Here is a 27,839-nt window from a genome sequence, read left to right on the forward strand (position 1 = left end):
TTAAACAAAACTCATTCGCAGATTGGTCATCACCAATTATCTTCAAATCAACTGAAATATAGAGGGAGGACAACATATGTCAAAAGGTGTTAGGAAATGATGAACAGCCAAAGTTCTGAGTACTTCCTAGGGGAGAACACTACTTCTATGTCTGCAAAGCAAGCATGAAAGGAAAACCTCAGGAACAAGCAAAGAGTAAAATGAATGTTGCTGGTTTATACAGTAGAAATACCATATAAAGTAGCAAAAACCAAGAGAGGTGGAAGATGCACTGAAACTACTGTACAACAGCAAGAACAAAAGAAAACCAGAGTATCTTAAAGGTATTCTGTGTTTCTTTTGTTCTTGCTGGTCTACAGTAATTTCAGTACCTTCTGCAGTTTTGATGATTTGTTTATTTGGTTTTTTTGTTTGTTTTGCTTTGTTGGAGAGGGTTTAAGCCAATGTCTGTGGACTGAGAGTACTGAAGGCAGAAGGGCTACCTACAATGCCTATTTCTGTTAGGGATGTCTCACTTTTGGTAGCCTAAAGGAGGCTTAAAGCAGGCTTAATTACACACATCTTAATATAGTGAGACTCAAGAATCAGGCCCTGAATTTTCTGATTTGTCTACAGATCAGGTACAAAATGAGAACTGTTAGTTTCTCTGCCCAGCCTCTATATTGCCTCAACACTGACATAGAGATACATGGAAGTGGTAAATGGTAGTTTGGTTTCCATGCCCCATCAATTCCACCCAAGTAGAGAGTGACAGGTCTATGCAGGCTAGATGCTCAGCTACTATTTGCAACAGCTGAGAATCTGTCCCCATAAATGTAAGTCACCATTACATGAAATGTTAAACACAGAGTTGGCATAACAAAGAAAGATCCAAAATGCCCATGCAGGTGTTTGAATAAAACTTCAGGCACTTCAGGCACTAAGCACAGCAAAACCTTCTTTCACAAGGTTCTTCTGTTTTGATGATTCTTTTAAAATATTACTGTAATTGCTTTCTATATGAAAAACCCCTGGTTAGCACCTGCAAGTGCCTCAATTCTAATACCATGCTTTTCTTTATAAATCCGTTTTAAAAAATTAATATTGCTAGTCGTCTTGTGTTAACTTCATGGCTTACAGTCATAGAGTTCAAAAGAAATTTCATTCAAAAGTAAAGCAAACAATCTTTGATGATATCCAAATTCAAGTATTAAAATTTTAAAGGGTTTAAGAAAAAAAAAATTTACAGAACTATTTCAGACATTGACTCAGATCTTCAGACCTAATAGCTTTTATCTAAAAATGCCACGGTCTTTTGCAATAAATGCAAGGAGTTTCCCTGTCTGGTTAATAACGGAAATGGTTGTCTTGTGCTGGGTGACTTGCATGCTATTAGGAAACACAACATTATAGCCACTTAATGATGAACATTTTAGCACTTGTGATGGGCAACTCCAAAATATGAGTGCAGAAGTCTTGTTTCACACACTAAGAGCTGCCATGAAAACAGAGCTAGGCCCACTTTTGCAAGTATTACATGTGCAATGTGTCTCACACTTGTGTTTCAAATTTATCAACCCCTCCCTCATCTAAAAGCAGCACCTAGAATCCAATTCCTCATAAAGTGTCACTCAGTGTTACACAAATACTATTTGTTCTAATACATACCAAATAATTTTTAAAAGAGTAAGGTAACATAATTTTAATTCAAGTCTATCCTGACTTGATGCGTTAACCCACATTAAGAAATACCAGCCCTTTTTGAATATGACTGCATGAAGAAAAACAAATACCAAAGGAAAAAAAAAATCTTTGTCCCTATTAAAGCCAGTGTCAGTTCTGCTAATAATTACATACAGTCAGAATGTTACTCTCTATTTCAGACAGGGCTATTGCTCTAGCTCTATTAGTGACTTGCAGGTGCTGTGTTACAAAAATGGAAGAGGAAAAAAAGAACCATAGACAGTTCAGTTTACATTAGAAACTCAGCTATCATTACACTGTAATTTATATGCCAAAAGAAAAACTTGACAGAAGTAGTGAGAAAGGCACCGTGTGGAAGTCTCGCTCCAGCAATGCTAGCAAGTTATTAAATCTTTAGCCAGAAGAAAACAGCAACAGCACTGCATGACGACATCCACTCTCGCTAATGCAAGCAACCTGGCAAGTCTTGAAAGGACTCAATTTCATGATCACAGCTTTTTTAAGGGCGGTGTTAATTGGGCAAAGTACAGCACACAGAATGAACTTTTGAAAGACCGTCTGATCTCAGTAAGGCCAGCTTTGATAGACTCAAAGGAAGATACCGAATTTTCTCTATTGTTTATTCACCTTTTGCCCTTATTTTACTGGTGTTCTTCTGGAAAGATTTATCTAGATTTCTAGATAGTATCATCTCTCTTCAATTATGGTAACTGGTTTCAAACGAAAGAATGCTTGCATTAGGCAATATAAACAACTCATATAGCATGCAGCTTAATAGTTTCCTGAGTACAGAGAAAATAGGTCAAATATATCAACTACTACATTTTATTTCTGCAGATAAAAAAATAGATTGTTTTTCTCATGCTATAATGTTCACTATTTACTCTAAACAGTTCTCAGATTTTGGAGCAGGGATTTCAAACTACACTCCAGGACATAACCTAACTAATGCATAGCTAAGAGCAAGTCAGCGTCCATCGGCATTGATATGTCCTGGCCAGATGGAGTCAGAAGAAATAAATTCCATAATCCTGCTATATGACAATATAGTGTCACTGTAGAATCCAGAAGCAGACTACATTACACCCTGAATTATTGAACTGTGGTGGCAAGTATTGTTGTTGGAAATGTTTTCCTCTAGAAAGTATATAATTAATATTTTAATCTGGTTCAACTTCAGCTATGCATTTTTGATCCACAGGCTGATCTCATTTCCACACTGATGCACCTTGGGTAGCTTTCTGGTTACATGCGCTGAAGGAAAAGAGCTGCAGAAGTGCACTGATCTGCAGAGCTAATCAGATAACCAGTAATAGCTACTGGAGAGAATCTTACAATTATTAAAAAGGTACTACACTGGCAAAATTTTAGATCAACCTTGCAAAATGGTCATCTTCTGTCTGCTAGTAACATCCAACCAATTCCATGAGCTCCAAAATTCTCCTAATTCTTTCTCAAATCAGTACATGGATTTTCTGAATCCTTTACACCAGATCTTTGAGGTAGTCCAAAAGGAGAACAGAACAAACAAACAAAAAATCACAAAAGAGGCAACATTATCATTGCAAATTCATCACAAATTTTCCTAAGTCTGCTGTATGATCAGAAAACACATCAGAAAGAAGTGGTACTATCTACTCTGACTGTGAAGCTCCTCGGGGTAAATTCAGTGGAAAAGGAGGGACTGCCTGGAAGATGTTCTACATTATACTGTAGCGAGGTATCTGTTTTCATAGTGCAGATTTAATGTTGTTACTATCAACAATTGTTCTTATAGGCTCTCTCTTTTTATAGGCAGCCCATGGAAACTCAAGATAAGGTTGAATGGTTTCATAGCAGTGGAAGGAGAGCGAAATAATCAGTCTTCATTACAGAAGCATCACTGAACCAACCACTTCTAGCTGAAGGATGACACTATGAATCATGGGAATGTTGTATACTCTACAGATATGGTGCTTTTAATAGAAATAGAGGTACAGGTAATACAAAGGAAAATATTTAGGGTGGGATTTCTAATCCAGTGTTAGTCTAAGTCTGAGCTGCTCAGATCAGCATAATAGTCTCACAAATACAGAAAGAAATAGACTTAGGCCACCAATTTGTACTTTGGAAAAATCCTACTCATAAAAGGTATACCTGCCCTTCAAGACACAGACGAAACTGTAAGTCAGTGCACGCATGCTTAAGAATGCGTTTGACTAGCAAGGTCAGGTGGTAGAAGCAAGACGGCATTTGCAGCTGGCAGATGACAGCAAGTTTCCAGCCGGTTCCATGCTGATTCATGACTGACATCAGTACCTGAACCTGCTAGTTTAAGGGCTATGTTGAAACACATATCCAAAGTAAGATTGCAACCACTGTCTTATAGCAATTTTTATGGAAAAATTATTCCAGTCTGTAAAGCTGTGCGAGCTATTAGACAATATGTGTAACAGTTACACAAATAATTTCAAGCAGACTCAGTATTTGTAAAAAATCAGTCCATCGGGTCCTAGCAATGTCTGACTTAATATTCTGCATTCTCTAAAGTAACTGGATCAGATTTGTCAGCCTCAGTCTGAGCCAAAATAGTGATTCTTAGGACAGCAAGGAAGTCAGTTCCTCCAATAACTTTGTTGTAGGTAGGATTAAAACTAGATCTCCTTTTACTACAATTGTGATTACGTCAAATCAATACGTTTGCCAGTATTAAAAGAGTGCAGATTTGAAAATAACTATCATACTTCAAAACCCCTGTCTATCTCCATTGTGGGTGGGAAAAAAATTGAATAAAACACAAATTACAGAAACAAAACCATCAGTAACAAGAGGAGATCCAGTAAAAGTTTGTTATGTTTTGTTAGATTCTACGTTAAAAGTATTACAAATAAATAGTAATTATTATCATCATACTGTTCTAAGCTTACACTATGATCCATTATAAAGCTTGTAAAATACTTTGATTAATTTCTTCACACCTGAATTTAAAATACATTTTTTAATCTGGTTTACCTGATTTTGGAAAAAGAAAACCTATGCTTCATCAAGAACAGTCACAGACAATGACACCTCAGTGGAAAGCTAAACGGATTAAAGACTATGCTTTAGGAAGGTAGAGCACTGCAGCACCAGTCTATTTCAGACATGCACTTAAAACAGCAGAACTGCATGCATGAGTGTCTACATGCTAAAAATGTATATGCCTTTGTTACAGAAAATGCATACGTTATGCGCTTTCAAAAGATAACACATCAAATGCAGCATAGGCACAAAAGAAAGTTCAACTGCAAATCAGAACATGTTTTACCATGTTTATTGGAAGAACGGCCAAAGCAACTAAGTCTGCTTTTCTTCTTTTCTTCCATTAAGTCAGCCAATGTAACCCCTTCGTGTTAAGTACATGTAATCCCAGCATTTACACAGTAGATGGCAGCAGTTGCAACGCAAAAAATAAAAACGTGTCCATATACAACACAAGCAATGTTAGGCAAAACAAATTGAAATTACCGGCAGCATAACTAATCAGAGCTAAATCCCTTACCTCTCACTGATTTTCGCATTTTGAGCTAAATTCGCAACACTTTGAAGTCAATGGAAGTTTTTTATTGCCTTCAGGGTAACTAGCTATTGGTTCATAATAAAGACTGATGACTTTTACTAAAGGCATATTTACAATTCTAGTAGTTAAAAGGTATTCCATTATTCAACAGCACTGAATACCTGCCCACTATCAGCAACAGAGATGTACAAATATACGGCGTTCATATATAAATGACTTAACGACTGCTCTGGTTAGAAATTTTAAAATGCTGGGGTTGCAGGAACCTAAACTACATTTTTAAAGGATTATGTAAGAAGCTATTAATCACTGATTTAACTCCCTTTGAAATTTGTACCTTTTCCTGCCACAGAGAGATCTTCTGTATCCTAAACCCAGAGCTCTTCCACATCACTGAAGAGCATTATGGTGATCTTCCATCACCATAAATCAGCAGTAATCTTGATCATCCAGAGATTTAGGTATTCAGAGTAGGAACATAGCTGCCTAGGAGCCTGCAAATGATTATTCTGCCTATTTTGGGACCCAGCCCTACCTTATGCTTCAAAGCCAGTCCTAGAAACACATCACCAGTATATTTGGACTAAATTTATTTCCTAAGCTTATTACTCAAGATTATTAACCTGGTGATAACTAGCTAAATTTCACCTACTCCCAAAGAGGTAGCTCATTATCATAACGATGCTCCTAACCCAAAAGCTTCCGATGGAGTAACTGGATAGATAGCTTGTGCTGTTTCTCACTATACCTCCCTGTGCAATGTGATATGCAGCAGAGCATGTCTTGAAGGCAAGGAGGTGGAGCAATTCAGCAACCCTTCCTCCTTTACACCCTGTTGTAGCTGATATTAAAAATTAAATTCCAAACTACACATTTAAGCACGTGTGCACAAAGCCAGAGGAGTGCTAGGAGATTCCAGCCCATCTGCCGGAAATTTCCACTCAAAATACGTATGCATGCCTGAAATTAAATTCTTGAGATTTGTTTAAAGTTCTTTTAACTACTTTCCTTCTCCTATTTTTACTCTGCAAGCCTCCTCCAACTCTTAACTTACCCTAAAAATTATGTCTAAGTTAACAGTTTAGAGCCAAAAGCTCTCTCAAACTCAACAACTAAGCAAACAAGTATTTTTGATTTATGAAAGACCTGTATGACCTAGAAGTTGTTTAAGGAATGCTGGAGCAAATGGTTCTTTTGCAGCATATTAACAAACATCCAATTTGAGCAGGATGCAAAAAGTTCCCAGGATTTCACCTGCAGACTTGTAGACCAAGTCCATCAGCACCATAGCTGACAGCATGGTTGTCCAACACTCTGTGCAAATTCAGCATCACCTACAACTCTGCATAGCAGTCTTGTACAAAGTGTATTTACTCCATAAAATGTGCAATCTTTTACTTCTCAGTCTTAGGATTTCATACTGATACTCAAACCCACAGTTTATGTATTCCTTCCACACAACATTAGTAGCAATAACCAACTTTGGCTTTTTTGCTCTGCTCTAGATAAAAACTCTGTTTGTACTACAGATTTTCATATAGACATAAATTATTCCTTTCTAGGTGATGCTGGCATTAACATCAACGCACAAGTTGCTTTCCAGCCTCTCATAAAATCATCTTGTTTCCTTCCAGTCAGTAACACAGTTTCATAGCCTGCTTTTATGGCGAACTAAAGGACTAACAAAATTATGAAACTCAAAAATGTAAAGATTTTTAAAAACTTAACTGCATGCAATATGGAGATAAGTTTAAAAACAGATACCTCAATATCAAACCATGTAATTTTCACTATTTTACTACTTCTGAAAAGTACTATGGCTTAAAGGAACAGTTCACAATAAATTAGCAGCACTAGAAGAAAAAGAACAGTAACAATGTATTATTTCAACACAGAAAATAATATTCTGAGTTGGCTTTGACAAACCACTTGTAGATGCATTTTCTTATATACAGTCAATAGCATCCAAAATGAATAAATATCATGACTTTCCAGAGTATCACATGAATAATAGGTGCTAGTTAGCATTAGTATATATATTGAAATTTGGACTTTAATCTTATGTTTAGTATTAAATCATAAACCACATCCTGAATCCATGTTCTCATTTATGTACAGCACTAAAAGTTCTCATGAAAATTTTAACTGCTACTATGTAAACATGGCAAAGAGGCTAAAATAAATTCCACTAAATTATGACATTGAAGTACTGCTGTTGCTCGAAATTTCTGACATAGAGAAATTGATTATAACTTTTACAGTTGTTGCAATATCATGGAACTAACATGTTCCTTTATGTTAGGACTCAGGTCAGAGACACTAGAGGGCCACTACAGCATGTATTACTTTTCCCATAATACGCTATACACTACTGTCGAATAAATACATTGTAAGTAAGTGATAATTACATTTCCTAGTGTCGAACAAAAATCCCACATGATTTCATTAGTTAACAGATCTAGTAAAAAAAGATTTTATATAGTTTTCTTCAGTATCAGAAAGAAATATCCAGAATGTCATTTCCCTACTTCAAAACTCAAAAAAATCCTCACTATTAGCACAAGGTTATTTCTTGACTGTAGTTTTGGCTATATTTTTTAAGCTTTTTATATTATTATTATTTCTATTGCATGCACCTATAGGTAAACACATATTCTTCTTGACTAAGGATTTACAGTGATACTTAGTGGCACATAGTTTATACGCCCTAAATTTTTACAGAACACAAATAAAACCAAGTTTTTAAGTCTGAGTAGTGATTGAGTGCAGACAATGATTTATACATGGACAGCTCAGAGCAGAATTTTGTTGTAAGATTCTAAATTATCTTCCATAACTAAGTATCAATATATTAATGGATATGATTGCTCTGCTAACGAACACTTTTGCAAACTGGAAATCAGAAAGCGACATCAGATAGGCTGCATTCACCTCAGTGTAACACAGATTAAAGAGCACGTACTGTTCCGCTTGCCTTCTTCATCAACCTCTTCATCATTCTCAGGGTCAATGTCTTCTGCCTGTGTAATCCAGTCTAAATACCCCTTCAGATCTTCTTCGAGCTGCTGTTTTTCACGTAGTTTCTGAAAGTCCCCTCGGGCCTTGGCTTTTTCTCTTTCCTTGGAAAATTCTCTATCAAATTCAGATAAAGCAGAAAAAAATACTGATTGTCAAACTTTCAGGCATTTTGACCTAGGTCTTGATATTGCAGAATAGCATACTGACATAGAAAAGGAACCGAATAAACTACACCAAAGATTTGGGAGCCTCTTCGAAAACAAGACAGTGGTGCAAAGAAGTCATGGCAAATCCCTATCATATTACATCAAAACTTTCAGAGCTCTTGTGATTTAATTGAAAATTAAGCAGTATTCTTGACTCTTCACATATCACAAGAGTTGTGTCCCCCCCCCATTGAGTTACATGCTCTTCTATATAGACTTTAGAATCAGTTTTATCTAACAGCTATGAAGAGAAATTGACTTGCAGTAGTGAAGCAATTTTAGAGATGTGAGTATTAGTTTCAGTGGAAAGGAAATTCTGGCAGCCAGTTCTAAAATCCTTCATCTTCCAGCCACAGTTTATTGGCAACGTCCAAACATACTTATTTCAGGGCATGGTTCACAGAATTCCACTAATAAGCTCTCTCTTAATTATATCATGCACAGACACCTGTGTTGTTTGAGATCTGGATGTTTTGCCCTTTTGCTCTCTGTAACAGAACCTAGAAATCCTGTTCTCACAGATCAGAAATGAATCCTTCTATATAAATTGAATCCTCTTTCTCATTGCCCCAGTCTCAAGACAATGCATTTGACTGTCTAGTCTAGCTTCGTGATTTGGGTCAATCCCTAAATTAACATGGATGATAATTAAGTCCTGGTCTTTGAGAAGGAGGTTGGATAAAAAGGCCTACTGAGGTCTTTCCAACCTGAATTATCTCATGAATCTATGATTCTCTTAATGATGTAGGACTCGACCATTATCAAGTAAATTCTTGGACCGTGACATTCATATGCCAACATTACTACAACATGTGGTGTGATACACAGCTCCAAACGTGTAAGTCCCTTCGCTAGAAGGATCAAACATTTTCTGCTTTATCTAAGTATCAGTATGTATGATTAGGGGTAGGCAAGCAACTTTTCAACTGTATTGTACTATGTACCGATTCAGTATTTAAAATTAAGCTTGTTCTGACTAACCTGTTAATCTTACAATAGGGCTGAAATTAAACCTAAAAAATGGCTATAGTAATTTCATTTACTATGAATTTGTAACCCTGTTCCTTATTGTCAACTTTCACTTGAAAATATTCCCTAATTAATACACTCTCAAGGGGAAATTTATTAAAGCACCCAATAATATCCTTTTTCAAGTGGAAAAACGTTAGGAAATTAGTGTAAGACTTGCAAAATATTTTAACAAGGTGAACGCAATCATCAATATGATGTTGCCCTGCTAACAAAATACAGTAGAATAACAGAAAGTCTCGTAATTCTTCAACATAGTATTTCAGTTCGGTGACAGACATTACTTATTTGGAATTGCAAAGATATAATCTCTCCAGGTTTTTTTTTATTTTTATTATTTTATTTGCAGTCTTCAAACACATCTTCTAAACACTACATTTCTGCTTTGACGTTAGTAAATTTAAGAGTTAAGCTCTTCACATGCAACCATACAGATTTTTTTTTTTTTTTTTTTTTAAATGTTATGTTGCAAAAGCTAAAAAGCTTTCTGTTGCAAAAGCTACGAGGCAGGCACTACACCTTTTACAGTTGAGGACTTAATTCAACAAAAATTCAGTTTGGCATGTGGAGATCATCCTGTTCCATCTGATAGCACTGTAATGAAGCTGAAGAATGCCAGTGCTTGCTTTGCATTTGCTATCCTTCACCTAGCATCCAAGGACGAGGTCCTTCAAAAGGCCATCGCTTCAGAAAAACGCTCATCGAAGAAAGAGAGCTCAACAGATCTCTTTGAGGGCTAACTGCTTTTTAAAAACAAAACAAAACAAAAAGATTTCATTGTTTTGGCAGAAGATGTCACAAGCTGATTAAAAATTGTTTGGTTCATGGAATGCTGGGTTTAAGCTTCTCTCAGAGAGAGTATCAAAGAGAGCGTCCTTTACATCTGATTGAGGCAACACACTCATGATTCTCATTCCATAGGCAGTACCTTTGAAAAAAGAGCTATCATGGCATAGTATGAAATCAGAAATAACAAGCCTTGCTAGCTTTTACTAAGTACTGGTGTTTTGTTCAGTTAGGTCCTTCGGGTGTTTTTTGTTAGGGTGAAGGATATGTGATCTGTGTGGCTAAAGTAAATTGAAAGCTGCTGTTATTAAATGATTTCTTTCACTTCACTCCATATAAAAATGAAACAGTTGGCAAGGCTAATATTTTCAACAGCACTTCACCCATGACTGAACTACTTTTTAACTTTGACTTTACATTAAAATGGCTGCACACAGAGAATTAAACACAGTTTTTTATATACACAGCTAACTATGATCTTTCCCTTTAATACGGCACGAAGTCAGACATTGTCTTGTTAAATGCTGCTGCAATTTATCAGTAGGGAGAGATGCAATGGTGCTTAATTTCCATGATATTTAAAAGTTTTACTTTTATTTTTGAAACCTGACTGTTTGTAACAAAGTATAACATCTGAGAAGACTGCATTTTCTTAGAAGAGGGAGGAATCTGGCTCTATGGTATTTTTTTCTATCACAGTCACAATGAAGTGACATCCCTCAGACACACATATGTACATATTCCTTTTACTGAAATACCATGAATAAGAAAATGGAATTAAATGGAATTGGAACATAGTGAGTTTCCTGTTAGCAGAACAAAAGCATTCTTTCCCAAGAAACAAGAAGTTATTTGAAAAAGATGATGGGGGTGAGATGAGGGAGAGACATTGGCTCTTCTGACAAAGACATTTAGACAACAAGATATTTGAATATTTAGACAAAGATATGTAGACATTGGCATGTAGACATTCCTCCTGGAAGGAGGAATAAGACAGCTGCTTGTACAGCATTTCATGGCTATGGAGAGCATAGGCTGGGTCCATGGCAGAAAGAAAAAGTTTTTGGCTATGTAGGCAGCATAGGTCCTGACGTGGTTAGACTAATGGCCTGAACTGGCCTCCCCGGCTGTCATCAACCCAGTACTCAGTCCAGAAGCCTATGAAGTTGACAGGCTTAGGAAGTGGCACATCAATTGTGGTTAAGTGACTTAAGCTCTGTAAAGATTCGGTTTCACAAATGCCTGTGCTAAGAGCTAACTTCAAAATAATGTATTGTATTTTGGTTTGATAAAATGACCTGGATCTGGCATTTGAAAGTGTATATCGGGGGTGGGCAGGGGGTTGTTCATTCACTAAACTGACAAAAATTGTATTCAAAGGGTTGTGACTCTGCTAGCATTCACAAGGGCCTCTCCACTAAAATGTGATTTACATCAGTCTCCACCCAAGTTGCAAACTGAATAATCCTGAGACGCTACTCTGATTTGACCAGCATATGTGAAGTGAAAATCAGGCATATTGCCTGTAAAATTTCAGTTGAAAAATAAAATGGATTTAAGTAGTTTTCATAAAGCATAGGACTCAATTAACATGTTTTTGTCCTAATTTCAACAACTAGAAAAAGCCATGCTTACTACTGTCTCATATTTTAAAAGATAATATGCTTCAAAATTAGGACTTTAGGCTAGCAGTGCTAGAAAGAGCTTTTTGCAAGTGTCTGCTTCTGAAGAATCTTATAAAGCAGACCTGCATAACTTGTGTAACAACACCTTGTATAATTAATTACCTGTTTGCCTTCAAAAATATCTTTTCTTCAAAACAGTCCATTGCTACCTAGATAGAGGCAATTCAGTTTTTGATTTCACTGCAAATGCAAATAAATCAGATGACCCAGCCCTACCCAGCCTAATTTTGATCTAGTTAAATATGACTAAAAATTGCAGCATATGACAATATCCTGTAGACTGAGTAAAGCTTCAGATTGCAGCCAAAGTGTAAATAACAGTCAATTGCACCTGCAGTAGAAAAGAGACATTACTTGCAAAGTAAAGCATTCTGTGGAGGCTCACCTACATAATCTAACTTATTTTGAGTAATAACTAAGCTACTATATAAAATGTAAGTTTTATTTCTATTGCCCAAAAATTCCTTGTCTCCTTGCAGAAAGATGATCTCAGTTCTCTGTTTAGGCACAACACCATCATCACCAGTGGTTGTCGAGGCAGAGCATATAAAATGCAGGTTTTGAGTTCATGCTTCGATAGTTGGGGGCAATCATTTTATGCCAGGTTTTTCTTCCTTCAACAGAGTGAAATAACTCCTGCTGGTATGCATCAGCTGGGAATGGCTTGATGCAACAGGATGGAGGTGGCAGCAGGGAGTACCTACTGGGACTCAATTACAGCTCTCTGTTTCTCACACCTTAATCTGAGGCAGGATCAAACCAAAAATCCTAAGACAACAATTCTCTTAAATATGAGTATCTGGTATACTCTCCCTTCTTCTGTGTAATTCACAGACGTAATAACTAAGGAGACACCCACACTGGCCTCCTATCAGCTGAAAGTTCTTCCATGCTAAAGGCTAGACATTTTTCATAAGGGGGCTTGTGCAGCAACATGAATGTTGCTCTATCTCTTGTGCATCACTAGGCATTGATGATAGGAAATAAACAGTTGCCTTCGATGTCTAAGCATAAACCAGGACACTAATTCTTTGTTGGCCATATTACTGTCCTTTTGTGTCACTGCAAACGCAGTGAGAGAGAGAATTCATCTACTGCAGTATGCAACTTACTGCACACCGGGTCTGGTACGTGGAAAGTGTTATGCTAATGCTATATGTAGAACTGTCACCCAGACATCCTAGACTCTCGTTTATTCACAGAGAACAGTCACGTAATAACAAAAATGTACTCACAGGAGTACAGTGTTGGCCACCAGACTCACAGAAGAGGTTTCACACAGTGGTAACCATACCAACCAACAAATTAGCAGAATCAAATCAGAGAACTCAAACTGCTTAAACTGTACAGATAACCATGGACAACAGCTCATAGCTGGGTACAATGTGTTAACAGATGTAGAGAGACATAAAAAACATTAAGTAACATCACATCTTTAATTACTGGAGATTGTATACATCATCATTACCCTTTCTTTTAGAAATAATAAAAACTCATAGGCTGAACATCATAGAATTATTTCTGCAGCACAAAAAAATTCTACCAGGAATTTTTCTTGAGCAAGGAGCATTGGGTTCTTGATGGGGAAATGCAAACTGGTGTTACCCACCCATAGTTATTTCCATATAGTTTGTTAGCAATCGACAAAATGTATATTCAACGGCTCAAGTACCTCTGTGTAGCAGAGGGCCTGTACAGCATTATTGTGCCAGAGTGTACATGAATGTAGTGGGATCATCTGTGGCAACAGCAACATAGGGAACAATTTGATAGACCAACAAAACTGAGATCTGATGTTTCAGACTTATTATATCTGCATATTTAGATGTGCTTATTCTGTCCTAAGTAGAGACTTGTTTGGCTCAGCACACACTGGATTTCTTGGAGGAAAAACTGGCAGTACTGAGGGTAGGACCACACCCCAGAGCATATTCACCCCACCATTGTGATGTGCACTCTCAACACAGTTTTTGAAACTGATGTGGTCTGTTACCTGCCAGGAGCTCATCAGCAAGCATCTCACAGGACTAATCCCTAAGAAGCTTTGGTGTGATAAGTTCAAACAGGACTGAAATAAAATCAGTTCCCTTCAAGCTCTTATTCAAGAGTATCAACTACTCCCATTGACTTTAGTGGCCTCTGTCTAAAGCAGCTGGTTAGAGTTACTGCTGTATACAGCTGAAAGTATTTGCTAATTATTTATTGTTAGTATATTTGACTGATCAATCAGGGATATTTCCCTGTTGTGTATCTATTTGTGTTTGAGTTTTATTTTTACCAGCCACACAGCAATCAAAAGAACTTGCTTTAGCTTATAACCTGCTGAGATCTAGAGCTGAAGTCTCCTCTCCTCTTTTTGAATGTATATTCTGTTTAACTATGTTAGGGAGTTAAATTTTTATCCATAACTCTTTTTTTTTTTTTTTTTTTTTTTTTTAACTAAGCCTTCACTCTGCTGTGAAAAGCAACACTGTCAAAACCAGTTCATTTCCCTTTTGCTGAAAGACTACAGATGACAGTTCACTGCCGTTTTCTATTTGGTGCATCATTATTCAAATGTCTTTTTCTAGGATTTTTTTCCATATGTACTGTAGACAACAGTTCTTAGGTGTATAATCTTATCTGTGCCAACATATTTTATATGACATTAATTGACAGATATTGCCATGAGATTATCATGGATGAGTACGTACCCTTAGCTTTTAGAATCATTATGTACATACATTGCAAATAATACTGTAGGAAAGAAATGGAAAAAATTAACATTCTCTTAGTAACCTGCAAGACTTCTATGTAGGAGGATGTATATAAGGACATGTCAAAGCTTATGCTTTGGTGTCCTTTAGCAAGGCAATAAATTCAACTTACAGAGATTTATTAAAGTGTGTTTGCAAGGTCTTATTTGTTCCCATGGCTACCCAAAGAAATACTAATGCCTTGAGCAGAAAATGCCGTCAGTGGAAACCATCCCCTAATGATAAGGACTATCTTGAGGAATAGATTATCATGCATCACTAAAAGCCATGCCTCTTGATAAATAAGTTATGAAGCTTTATAATTTATTATTTTCTCTGTTCATAGTAAAACAGTTTAATGCATGCTGAATTACTAGCCTATTTATTTTAACTTTCAACACACTTTTAAAGGTACTTTCAGGGTGGATGAGTATCTCTCAACTCCCTTACTTTTTTAAGGTTTAGCTTTATTTGTTAACTTTCTAATAACATTAACTTTATAATTTCTAACGAAACTTTCTAATTTCATCTCATTGTCTCTTGCACCAATAGTCATGATATGCTCTGGTCTTTTATCCTGGAATATTTGGAGGAGGCTTGTCCTCAGCTCCCAGTTTCTGTGCCTAGTATTTCATGACTTCAGAGAACACAGGTCCAGTTTATGTCTGTTACACACACTGTGTGTCACCAAAGCTACATGTAAAAGCAGGCTCCTGAAGCAATCCACCACCCTTCACAGAGCTAGAATTGCTGGGCAGCTCCTCAGTGGCAATTTCTGTGCCATCTCATCAAGTGTGAAGTTGCCCCGAAGATGTACTGCCTAATCCTTGCATCATAACCAGAGGGATTTTTACAAAGGAAAAAAAGTTGTTCTGGCATCTCGTACAGACTGAGCCCACTGGCTGCTGCTGGCTCAAAAGATATAGCAATCAAAATAGAGTATGACCATGTCATGATGACCCTGCAATTTCTAGGAGCTAAAACAGTTATTCAGAGGCAATTACAGCTTTAAATTTGTAATGTGAATGAGCAAAATGCAGACCAGCCCAAGATAATGAAAATGCAAAGATATCTGAACACATCTATGGCAGCTTTCCAGAGCTGCAAGCATTTTGCTCTGTATTTCCAAATACTGAAAGAATTAAAAAATGCAGTCTTATTGTGAAAGATCAGCTGACAGTTTCAGGTGTCGGCCTAGGTTCACTGTGAAATTCACTGTGCTGAAAGAAATTACCAACGTGCACATTTTGAACCACACTTCCAAACACATTTCCAGATACATTTCTGGAGCTGGACCTAGAGTCAATTTTTTCTAGTATGTTTAGGGAGGAGCTGTTTGTCAAGTCTGTTCTGAGGCCAGAGCCACAGCCTTCTTTAGAGCCCTCTGTTGAAGTTGGACCAAGAGCCCTTTCCTAGAGCCATTTCTAGAGCACTTTCCAGAAGTAGATCTTGCGCCAATTTTAGCACTCTTTCCCAGAATGGGACTAGAGCCATTTCTTGAAGTCTTTTCCAGAGCTGGATCTAGGTTCAACTGGCCAGCCATTTACTGGACATGGATTTAGAGTATGTTGTGGAGCCCCTTCCCATAGCCCTTTCTGGAGCGCTTTGTAGAGGCCTTTACTAGAGCTCCTCTAGACGTGTTTACCTCACAATCCTGTTCTAGAGCTGAATCTAGAGCCCATTTCTGGAGAGCATCTCTAGAGCTGGGTCTAGGACTATTTGTACAGGTCATTGCTGGAGCTGGAACCATTTCTGGTGTCTTTTAAAGCTGACTCTGTAATTTTTGAGATGGCACTAGAGCCTGAGATGGATCTGGAGCCATTTCTAAAACCTGACCTAGAGTCTTTTTCTAGAATGCCTTTTCTGGTAGCGTCCTGCAAACTGAAATAGCTTTTCAATTGAGAATTCACTTTGAGAATAATATAAATAATACTAGTGTCTAATACAGAGTAAAAAACCAAGTATTTTGAAAAAAGCTTAATTACCTCAAGCCTATGAATTCTCTTCATCCTTGTTATTCAAGGGAATATTTAGAAAAAAGATCTCCGCAGTCAGCTTCCATGCAGAAATCACAATATTTACCACATGCAGATTCCACACACACATTATTACTATTAATTTACACATCTTCTATTAAAAATATGAACTTTATTTTTAAGAACGTCACCTTCAGCAGGCAAAACTGACATGGATCACCAGGAAATACTTACCTTCAGAAACAGCTAGATGCAAAACAAAAGATCTCCCAAATCATCATTCTCATCCATTTGTACAGTATCTAAATACATCAAACATGCAGTGCACAAGAGGCATTACAGAAATACAAAGGGCCAGATGGTCACAGAGTAACAAAGGTGTGCAAAGAGAATGAATGAATATTTTAAAACCGCAAACAGATCAAAACAGCAGACAGATTTAATGTACACAGCATAACTCGATATTACAGGAAGTAACACTTTCATACAGAAAAAGTGTATTAGGCATTCAGATTCCACTTCCAAAATCTGTATGCAAAGCCATGCTTTTCAAGTAAGTTGGCATAATTTTTGCATTCTTGAACTTTGATTGGTTTAGTAAAATTTAACTTTCTTTGTAGATTTATAATAAACCAAGTTTCATGCTATGGTTTGAAGAGCGTAAAACGTAAAAGCTAATAACTCTTAAATAAAAATCAAAGAATGCGTGTGTTACGTATTCAATGCCTGGCTCGGAATGAAAAATATTAGTCTTCTACTACAGAATACAAACACATCCATAGTATTTTACTAGGACATCATTTTTGCCCATAAAATTTAGACAGGTAGGTCTAAATAGAAAATATGTGAAAAATATTTATTATTAGCATACAAATGGCATTTAGCAATCAGAATAAATCAGTGTAACAGTATTCCACACTGGCCCTTGTCAGAGTTTCAAACAAGTATGCGAGGACATTTTCTTCACTTATGTACCAAACGTTAGTTTGGTATGATAGGTATCTGTTAGGAATACTGTCTTTTCCTTTCTCCTTCTGCTCTCAATGTCAATCATTGGTGATATTTATACATCACATGTCTCAGTTCACTAGTATCTTTTTCTTCAGCACAGAAAACAAAAACCTGGAGTGTTAGGAAGGCTCTTGCATTAAATACATGGATTAATACATTAGGGCCCTAAATACATTAGGGCAAATATGGATTCAAACAATTCATCAAGCACCCTGAGCACTCAAGTAACACTGCAGTTAGGTGACACTATGGCAGGAAATAAATTTAGAAATGAACGAATTTATCAACTTAAGGAGAGTTCACATCACACTTGACACTGCCATTTCTGTTTGCTGGAAATCGAAGGCAAGCCAGCAAGGGTTCTGAAGAGCATTAGAGCTCTACGGATCAAGCAATACCTTGAAATCAGTGGTGATTTCTTGTCTGCAGAATGGAACCCAAGGAAAAGGGGATACCTCTTCCCCTGTATTGTAACAGCAGCTAAAGAACAACTCCATATTCTAACAAATATCATACGTATCATAATGTTGCAAACCTTATAAAGTATTTTAAATATATTAAATCAAACATAAAGCTTAGCTGTGAGGTTCTCTCTAAATTTCCAAGGCTTCAGCAGAAGAAATGAATACGTGCAACAAAATACCAAATCTGGCATTACTTTCCCCACAACTTGTTTTTAAAAACATAAAAACCTGAAACCAATAACAATTTGAGTCACGCAAGGGAAAAGGGGACTATTTAGTTAACTGTTACCACAGGACACCTTCACACAACAGGAAGAAAACTAATTGCTGCTTATGACCTTCTTAAGGGCCAGAGAAACGAACTGTGAAAATCTAATCCTCTAATGACTTCAGTAGGAAGTCTAGTCACACAGCAACCTTAGGCAGCAGTATCAAAAGAAGAAATAAATTATACCACAACTACCCTCATTTATCTGTCCTTCTCTTTCTTATTTTGTTTGTCCAGTGTGGCTGTGACATGAAAGCTAGGTCCTTAGTTTTGCAACAGTTTACACATTTGTCCCTACATTTGTCCCTGAATAAAACAAAGCCAATATGGCTGTATAAATCAGACTTTACAGGGTAGGTCTTGGAAGGAAGAGACTAAATCTAAAAATCAGCAATGTGTTTTTAGCACTATCTCTTTGCTTTTAAACATCTGCTCTGTAAAGTGATTCTGACAGTAAGGTAAAACTATGCTTTCCCTAGTTTCCCGGTGCAACAGTAATCTATCACAGATAAATGACTTAAGATTTTAAAAAACACATTGTAAAACCACTCATCAGATAAAAATGCTCTTGTAACATAGTTATCAGCAACTGGAAAGTTTGTTTGATTGCTTGATTTCCAGGAATATAGTAACGCATTATAATTCCTTTCAAATCTAATGTACAACATGGCAAAGCCATGAGTAGGGCTGTGCACACAATCAGCAGTCTGATGACACCATCAACTACAGTGTCAGGCTGCTTTCTATGCAAAAGAAATTTTTCTGTTGGCTAACTAAGATGGCATAGCATGCCTAAGACTGCCAGAACAATATCATTTGTTGTATAACTAAAAGGTAATACATACAATTATAATAATTTTATTTAGTATTCAAATGCTAGTAGTATCTTTTATTCATTTATCAGAAAATATCTTTACCATAAACTGGAGTTTTCCAAGCCCAAGTGTGTTAGAAACCAGGAAATGGTAAAGGAAGTGGAGTTGTGACCTCAGTAAGGGGGCTTTGTAAGAAGAAAGCCTTGCAAACTGTTGCCATAAACTACAGTTTTAAACCACATTATGCAGCTACAACTGACACCGCTTTGATTCTTGCCTGGAGTCTGGAGTACACAAACCAACAAAAAGCTGTGACAACCTCCCACTGACAAGTATACGTGCTGGTTTTGGCTGGGATAGAGTTAATTTTCTTCATTTAATTTAATTTAATTTTCTTCTTCCTACTGTAGTATGGGGCTATGTTTTAGATTTGTGCTGAAAACAGTGTTGATAACACAGGGATGTTTTCATTATTGCTGAGCAGTGCTTACACAGAGTCGAGGCCTTTTCTGCTTCTCAGCCCACCCCACCAGCGAGTAGGCCAGGGGTGCACAAGAAGTTGTGAGGGGACACAGCCAGGACAGCTGACCCCAACTGACCAAAGGGGTATCCCACACCATATGACATCATGCTCAGCCTATAAAGCTGAGGGAAGAAGAAGGAAGGGTGGGATGTTCGGAGTGATGGCGTTTGTCTTCCCAAGTCACCATTACACGTGATGGAGCCCTGTTTTCCTGGAGATGGCTGAACACCTGCCTGCCAATGGGAAGGAGTGAATGAATTCTGTGTTTTGCTTTGCTTGCACGCACAGCTTTTGCTTTACCTATTAAACTGTCTTTATCTCACCCCATGAGTTTTCTCACTTTCATCCTTCTGATTCTCTCCCCCATCCTGCTGGGGGGGAGTGAGCGAGCGGCTGGGTGGGGCTTAGTTGCCGGCTGGGGTTAAACCACAAACTGATACTTGATTATTGATAAATATACCAGCTTGCTGGTGCAGGTTGTCACAGCAGTACACAGCTCTACAATACAGGAAGCACTAAACACTTTGTGTCAAGGTAATCTAGTCATACTCTTTCTGTAAGACAGATCTTGAAGCACCCATTAAAAATATTTTGCAGTGTGACTGGTAAACACAAATAACACTTCAATTACTTTATGGATATTTGAACAAAAGCAAAAGTCGGGCTTTCAGAAAAGGACACTTTTCTATAACCTTAGGGGAGAATATTTGTACAGGTGCACCACCCATCTCTGTGCACAAAATAATGTTTCTCCCTGCTGGAATATTATAGAATAAGGAGATTAGTGCCTCATTTAATGAATATTTTGGCAAGCATGGTGAATGTGATGTCAGACAGATACAGGCACTAGAATCACACAGTTCAGTCAAAAGAGCAAACACTGGTAGGATGACATAAGAATCTCAAGTGCATGCAAAAAAGCCATCACTGAGAAGCTTGAGTAAATGCAGAGGCCATCTTACAAGTAGCAGTAGCATACACAATGTTAACTCAACTGCTTACCCACTAAGTACACCAAGAACCAGGTTAAGTACGAAAAATGAGCCAAGGATGATAAGACTAACAAAATAGATCCATGGCCATTCACATCCTATTGCATCATTTACCTGTAAAATGTAAGGAAATAAGTTATGATTCAGTCATTCATTAAACAGCAGAGTCCTTTTTGCAGCTGCCAGATCACGTAGGTTTCAACACGGAAAGTTTATGACTTACTCAGTTCTTAAAAAAAAAAAATCAATGAACATTTGTTTAATTTCTTTACTTACCCAAATTATGTGGTAGATGTGATGCCTTAGAAGATGAATCAAAATAACATTTAAATAAGTGCAGGAGAATTATTAGTCCTTTTTATAATTTTTCCACAAGTATGGACATGAAGAATATATACTGGTACGTCTAAACTCTGATTTTGGCAATTGTATGTTATTTATATGATAGCTACAGAAAACTGTTTCTGTTCTAATTAGAGGAGGAAGAAATAGAGGTTTATTAAAAGATGTCATCACAACTGAAGCCTCACCTGTATAAGATAACCTGTGTGTTCATGGCAACTGAATTCAGGACTCTGCCTTCATGATGAAAAAGGTGTATGCTTACCCGCTCAATACACCAAGAACAAGATTTAGTACGAAAAATGACCCAAAGATGACGAGACTGACAAAATACACCCATGGCAATTCAAATCCCATAGCATCATTCATCTGCAAGAAATAAGATGATCTTATAGAGTAGATCACTATAGTAATAGCAATGAAGAGTCAGAGAAAAAGATAATTTAATCATTCAGGTGAGAGAGCATTCTATGCATTCCTTCAGTATTCAAAGAAGAACAATACAAGAAAGAAAGTACTGGCCACAATCACTTTGCATTTCTAATACATATTCTAAAAAAAAAAAAAACAACTGAGTGAACCTAGCATTCAGATCAAAAATATTATCAAACGTAAATGGAGCACTGCAACAGTTCTGTTCTTTAATACCTCGAACATGAACTAAATTTCAGATCTCACTAATTAAAATGGTGCTTACAATGTATACTGAAATATTAGGCTTTTTAGTTCATGTATGTCCTAGCTACATGAATGATCCTTTGAGAAAAGAAACAGTAATATGAATCTCAACAGTACAAGAAATATTATTTTTTTCTGTAACATGGAATTTCAATATTTTTTTCCTGAAATACTACAGTTGGAGGCACTTAGACATTTTAAATTAATTCAAAAAGAAATAAATGAGAATGAATTTGTGTAAAAACATGAACACAATTTTAGGAAAATGAAAAACTGAAATAAAATTTTAGAAACATAGTGAAAACATGGAAATATTCCAGAAACATTGCTGAACGAAAACCATATCAAGATCAAGGTTAAATTAAGTTTACAAAGTTGTTACTGATTTTTTTTTTTTTTTTAAATAAGGTTGAAGTAACTGAGCTTTAAATACACTCTTTACAGACTCACACAAGCTTTTCTATAAAGGCCTTTTCCACTGTCTATTCTTAGCGAGCTCATTATAACTATCAGAATATGGACTTAAGAAACATACCCATGGAAATCTAAAAAGGTCTATTCAGAAAAACAGATATTTTAAAAGACAGGGAAATTGTTTTTCTGTGTAGTGTTCAGGTGCAAAAAGACATTTTGATAAGTTACAAAAATAATTCTGACTTAGAACTTCTTGGAAATCTCTCTTGTGGGAGAGGAATTTTTCTGGATTTTTTGTTTATACTGACATGCTTGCATTAGATTCTTCTTAAGATGAATCTTTCTAGCCATGAAAATTCAGCAGACAATAAAAATTGCATGAGCATTCCAGGATGGATATGGTATTGTAGAAAAATCTTTGGGCAAACCTTTTTCCTCTTCTGTGAGTGCTGTTGTGTTTGTTGTATCTGAAATTTGTGATTAGGCTTTGAGCTCTATTGATAGTCAAGTTTGACTCCTGTCCTTAACACCTCTATTGGAATAGACATATTAAACATGGGAACAAACATTTTTTCAAATGGTATTACTTATTTTATTTTTTCCTCTATCTTTTGAAAATGTATCATAATCTCAGTTTCTGCAAGGTGGCCCTATGGATGGTTAGATATAAGCACACGCATTAAGTCTTTGCAGGTTAAGGCCCATAGCCACTTTTCTTCAATGGCGATCTGTAATAATGCCACTTTATACTAGCTGAAGCAAACAAACTTCCTAAGTAACCAAAGAAGATTATTTTACACAACTTCTTAGTGCATCCTTTAAAATAATCTCTCTATGTACCATTTTTTAAAATGCTTTAGTAATTGAACTGAGGTACTGAAAAGTAACTTAAAATTACTTAGACTTGCTAGGAAAAAAAAGAAAACTGCAAAATATATATTTGATTTGGACTTTTTCCTTTTAATTTCAATAAAACTATATTTTGGAGAAATTAAAATGGAGAACGGTTATAGCCATTCAGAAAGGCTGGTATCATTACCTTCAATTTTAAAAGATCCCAAGTTTCCATAGTCCAATTCTGCAGAAGCATATTCATATGGAAAATAAAGTCTTTCACAATGCTGCCATGATACCGACCTACTTATACTTAGTCTCCCGTGCAATACTTTTAGCAGTATTTAGCATGTCAGGTGCCTATGCTAAGGAGATAAATTGTGGATTTTTTTTTTTTAATCTTCCATGCCCATTCCCTCAGAGCAAGTCCCCTACATTTGAGAAGTCTTAACAATGAAGACGCTCAGGTATTTAGTAAAATACCCTATTGCCCAGACTGAATTTCTGCTTTGTCTCAGCGTGTCTTGCCCTTTGCATCTTCTTTCAATTGCAGGCATCTAGCCTTAAGGTTTAGGAATAAAATTTACTCAATTTTTTTAAAATGCATATTCGTAATTATTTTATTACTTTAGAATTGAGTTTGCTTCATAGAAATTATTCATGTGTGTCCTGGTTTCAGCTGGGATAGAGTTAATTTTCATCTTGGTAGCCGGTATGGGGCTGTGTTTTGGGTTTAGGATGAGAACAATGTCGAGGATACACTGACGTTTTGTTCTTGCTAAGTAGTTGCTAAGTGGCGCTCACAGTGGTAAAGGACTTTTCAACTGCCCATGCTCTGCCGGGTGCACAAGAAGCTGGGAGGGGGCACAGCCAGGGGGAGTGCTGACCCAGACTGGCCCAAGGGCTATTCCATACCATATGACATCATGCTCAGTATATATAAGCTGGGGGAAGAAGAAGGAAGAGGGGGACATTGGGCATGATGGCGTTTGTCTTCCCAAGTAACCGTTACGCGTGATGGAGCCCTGCTTTCCTGGGGATGGCTGAACACCTGCCTGCCCATGGGAAGTAGTGAATGAATTCCTTGTTCTGTTTTGTTTGCGTGCACGGTTTTTGCTTTGCCTATTTAACTGTTCTAATTTATTTTACTTCAATTATTAAACTGTTCTTATCTCAACCCACGAGTTTTCTCCCTTTTACCCTTCTGATTCTCTCCCCCATCCCACTGGTGGGGAGTGAGCGAGCGGCTGCGTGGTGCTTAGCTGCTGGCTGGGGTTAAACCACGACAATGTGATACAGGCAAAGTGTAAGAGAGAACATTTTGATTAAATTTCAAATACATATGAATGCATTTTGCATCTAACTGCTATACCATTAGCAAACAGTGGTTTGCAAGTCACCAGAGTTCAGAGTGAAGGCAGAAGTTCATCTGGTGTTGATGCCAACATTTTCCTGCTATAAATCTTTTTGAAAAACCTGAAGGATTAATATTTGCAATTTTACTTTGAGAAAAAAGAGCTCTCAGAATCACAGCAATCCAACTTGATACACTCTTTTTGTTCACAAAGAGAACATATTCAAGAAGCCAGGCATTGTGCTAACTTGTAACCCAGGAGCAAAGCTGAAATTTCCATGCTCTGTCATAAAGGCTCTATTAGCATAGGCAATCGTGATTTGCATTTCCTTCATTCACTTTATAGTGTGTAACATACGAAAAAAATTCCTTCTCATTTACGCAGTTTGATTTTAAGCCCAATGTTTTAGGCTAATCTATCTAGGACTAATGTCCTGTGATAACAATCGGAAACTGCAGCTAACCAGTGCTAGAAGAAATGCTTCGGTCTGGGCAGATGCTGAACTAATTCAAAAGCATTCCTAGCTCAGGAACCCTTAATCTAGTAGAACACCTTGGCACCAATCTAAGATTGAATTCCTAAAAGCAACAGCCTGAAACTGCATCTACTCAAGAATTTTATCATTTAATTCTAGAGACAATTAAATTCTATTCAAGTAATGCATTGTAATTTCTATTCATGAAGTAATATTTCTGATTGCGTTAATACCAGAGATGAAAGTATAAAAAGAAGTCCTTCCCTTTTGGAAAACTTCGCTGCTCATTTCATGCACGTCAAGTGGCATTTTCCATAACTTTCAATTAAAGAAAGATTAAAGGAGTCAATTTGCCTTCTAATTAAAAATTGAGGCAGAGCTTGGTTAATATATGAGCACAGGAAAAATCTCCATCCTCAGAAACAAGGTATTTTCAGTTGAAAGGATTAATGCTGACTTCTCACTCAAAGTGCAGAATAAGGAGTTATGAAGACAAATTCCAGATGCACTGGAAATTGCAACTAAGAAACAAACAATAAAAGCTCCTGAATTGTGCTAAAGTAACACCAGGAAATCTAGGTGATATCACATCTCAAATCCTCAGCAAAAAGTCTTGCAAGACTCCCACCCTCTGTGGCTCAGGGATGTACTATACCAAAGGAGGTGTCATATTTAATGGCTCTCAGTGGACTTGTCCCATCTCTTTTTGAGTCCGTTAAGCTTTCTGTGTCCATAACACCTATTGCAAATACATCCCCAAGTATCATCCTTCTTGCCCTTCTTTGTGCCTTTTTCCAGATCTAGTCTTACTGTTTGGATTTCAGTTCTAGTTAGCTTGCCCATCATGTCAACCACAGGACAGATAAGATGATGGATGATATGAAGGACAAAGTATTTTTCATATCATTTAATTCTGTTTCACCATAACAGTAGATGCGCACTACCTATAATCTACCTAATAATCTTAAAAATGATTAAGACTGACAAACTCAGTCTGTTGAAGGGTGTAAAAATCCTTCAGAAATCAGTATTTTGTGAAATGGGACTAATCCTGTGTTCTTTGAAGCCTACAATGTAGATTCACAAAACCTCAGATCACAGGCTATTTATTCTACTCATTGCAGAGCATACCAGACAGCTTTTCAAAGCCTTCTAGCTTCAAAGGTTGTGTCCTGGGATATTCTAGGCTAAAGTGGAGTTAACTGAAACCTGACTTAAAAACAGGGTGTGCTTGAAGCATAGCAGCCTCCAGGCTGGTTTGTAAAAGCATGTAGTTTTATCTTCAGTCTTCTCTGGGTTCTGGAGTTAAAGCACAGATTTCCCTGACGTTCTCCTGGTTGGCCAGACTCAACTTTCTTGCACTGCCGACACAGAAATGAGCCGAGAGACACACTGGTGGGATGTGAACTCAGAGACCACTGCTTTGTTAAGCATTTCAGCTCAGCAACAACTGGAAAAATCAGAATTTCATGGCTTGGGCTTTAAGGTAGGCTAAAGAGAAATATATCCCTAGGAGAAATGAAAAATCACTACAGTACCTAGAGAGCCTCATAATTACTTAATCACCTCTAAATTTGGCTCCCATCTTCTGTACGTAAACAGTGGTATAAAGTTGCACAAATATAAGTGACTCTCAAGTTAAACCTCAACTTGTAAGACACTGCTTCAGTTTTATTAATTTGCTTTGATCTATCTGAACAGACCTCAATTTCTACCGTCTGTTATTTTTATCCATCGTTAGCTAATAAAGTGTATAATTTAGGTAGTCACGTAAAGCATTTATTCTTCAAAGCTGATTGCTTATAATGTTTTTTTCTAATATTGATTAGAAACAAGTTTAGATGCAGGTCTTAATATTTTTTTTCCATTCAGATACTTTATTTTGCATCTAATGCTATTTTAGCTAATTATTGATGGTGGCATTTCATTAATCGGCTTACTCTCTTTAACTGGGGGAAAAAATAATCAGATAATTGTTCCAAGGAAAGCCTAGATGTGACCGCTAAGAAATTATTTTCTATTTTCAGGTAGCTATCCCAGGTTGAATCTTCAGAGCAGACGGACACTACCGTAACAAAATGATGAGTACTGCCTCTCCAAAGTAGTAACCCAGAGAATGTTTTCTATTGGATTCTGGAGGACTCTACCAGGCTTAACAAACTCTATCTTCCAGGTATAACAAAATGGAAGTGTCTGATTCCTTCATTGGTAGCAGCATGTTAATTTAGGATTAACAATTTGTTAGTGCTTCTACCTATTTATCTATATTGCCCAAACTAATTTCACATAAGAAATTTATAAAACCTATGTACTGATTTGGTTTATTAAATCTAAGGGCTCAAAAAACTACTGAAATGATTTAACTAATGTGATGAACAGTGTGTTTATTTTTAAATACTTAGCTACAACGTATTACAATGCATAGAGTAATAGTATCCACTTTGGTGATATGTACTAAATACCTTTTTTCTTTTCATATCTACTATGCCACCTATATATGTACCATACAACATTATATAATAATTGGATCTATTAAATATTTCCCATATGCTGGATACAAAAAAAATGGAAGCATAATAGCATGTACTATTCAGATTGATGATGTCAAATTGTTAAGCTTAGTTTATGTAGAAACAATGAATGGAACCCCAATACTCAAAGTAAATCTGAATGTATCTACTAAACTGTTATTCTGGGACAGTCTGGGAACTAGGATGGTTTTAAATGGATTGTTCGCTTCTTGCGGCAAAGTTTTTGGAAGAAACTCTAGCTATTCAACTAGTGGAGTTCCTAGCACTACCTAAAGTCTAGCCTCCTTCTAATCCAGTTTCTATCCATTTTATTTAAACTTTCTGGGGAGAAATAGTATGTTTTTTGAGTATTTGCAATGATCTATGACAAGAAATTAGTTCCATGCTTTGACTGCAGTACAGGTCAGCAGTCAGCTAAGACTAAGATACTAGATATCTTGTCAAAGTAAATCAAGTTCAGTTCATGGGAAAGATATTTCCC

The 27,839-nt window shown here is 36.8% G+C and overlaps 1 protein-coding gene across 1 annotated transcript in view; it reads right to left on the reverse strand.

Annotated features, from left to right (window-relative positions):
* CACNA1D (calcium voltage-gated channel subunit alpha1 D) overlaps positions 1-27,839 on the reverse strand; it is a gene marked incomplete at both ends in the record, with an annotated part of 209,759 nt that overhangs the window by 92,066 nt on the left and 89,854 nt on the right. The window contains 2 exons of the mRNA XM_082321325.1: positions 8,184-8,353; positions 21,337-21,440. Of these exons, the coding sequence (XP_082177451.1) occupies positions 8,184-8,353; positions 21,337-21,440 (274 nt within the window). The remainder of the gene's footprint in view (positions 1-8,183; positions 8,354-21,336; positions 21,441-27,839) is intronic.

Source organism: Platalea leucorodia (genome assembly GCF_965183815.1).
Source record: "Platalea leucorodia genome assembly, chromosome: 9".
Lineage (NCBI taxonomy): Eukaryota > Metazoa > Chordata > Aves > Pelecaniformes > Threskiornithidae > Platalea > Platalea leucorodia.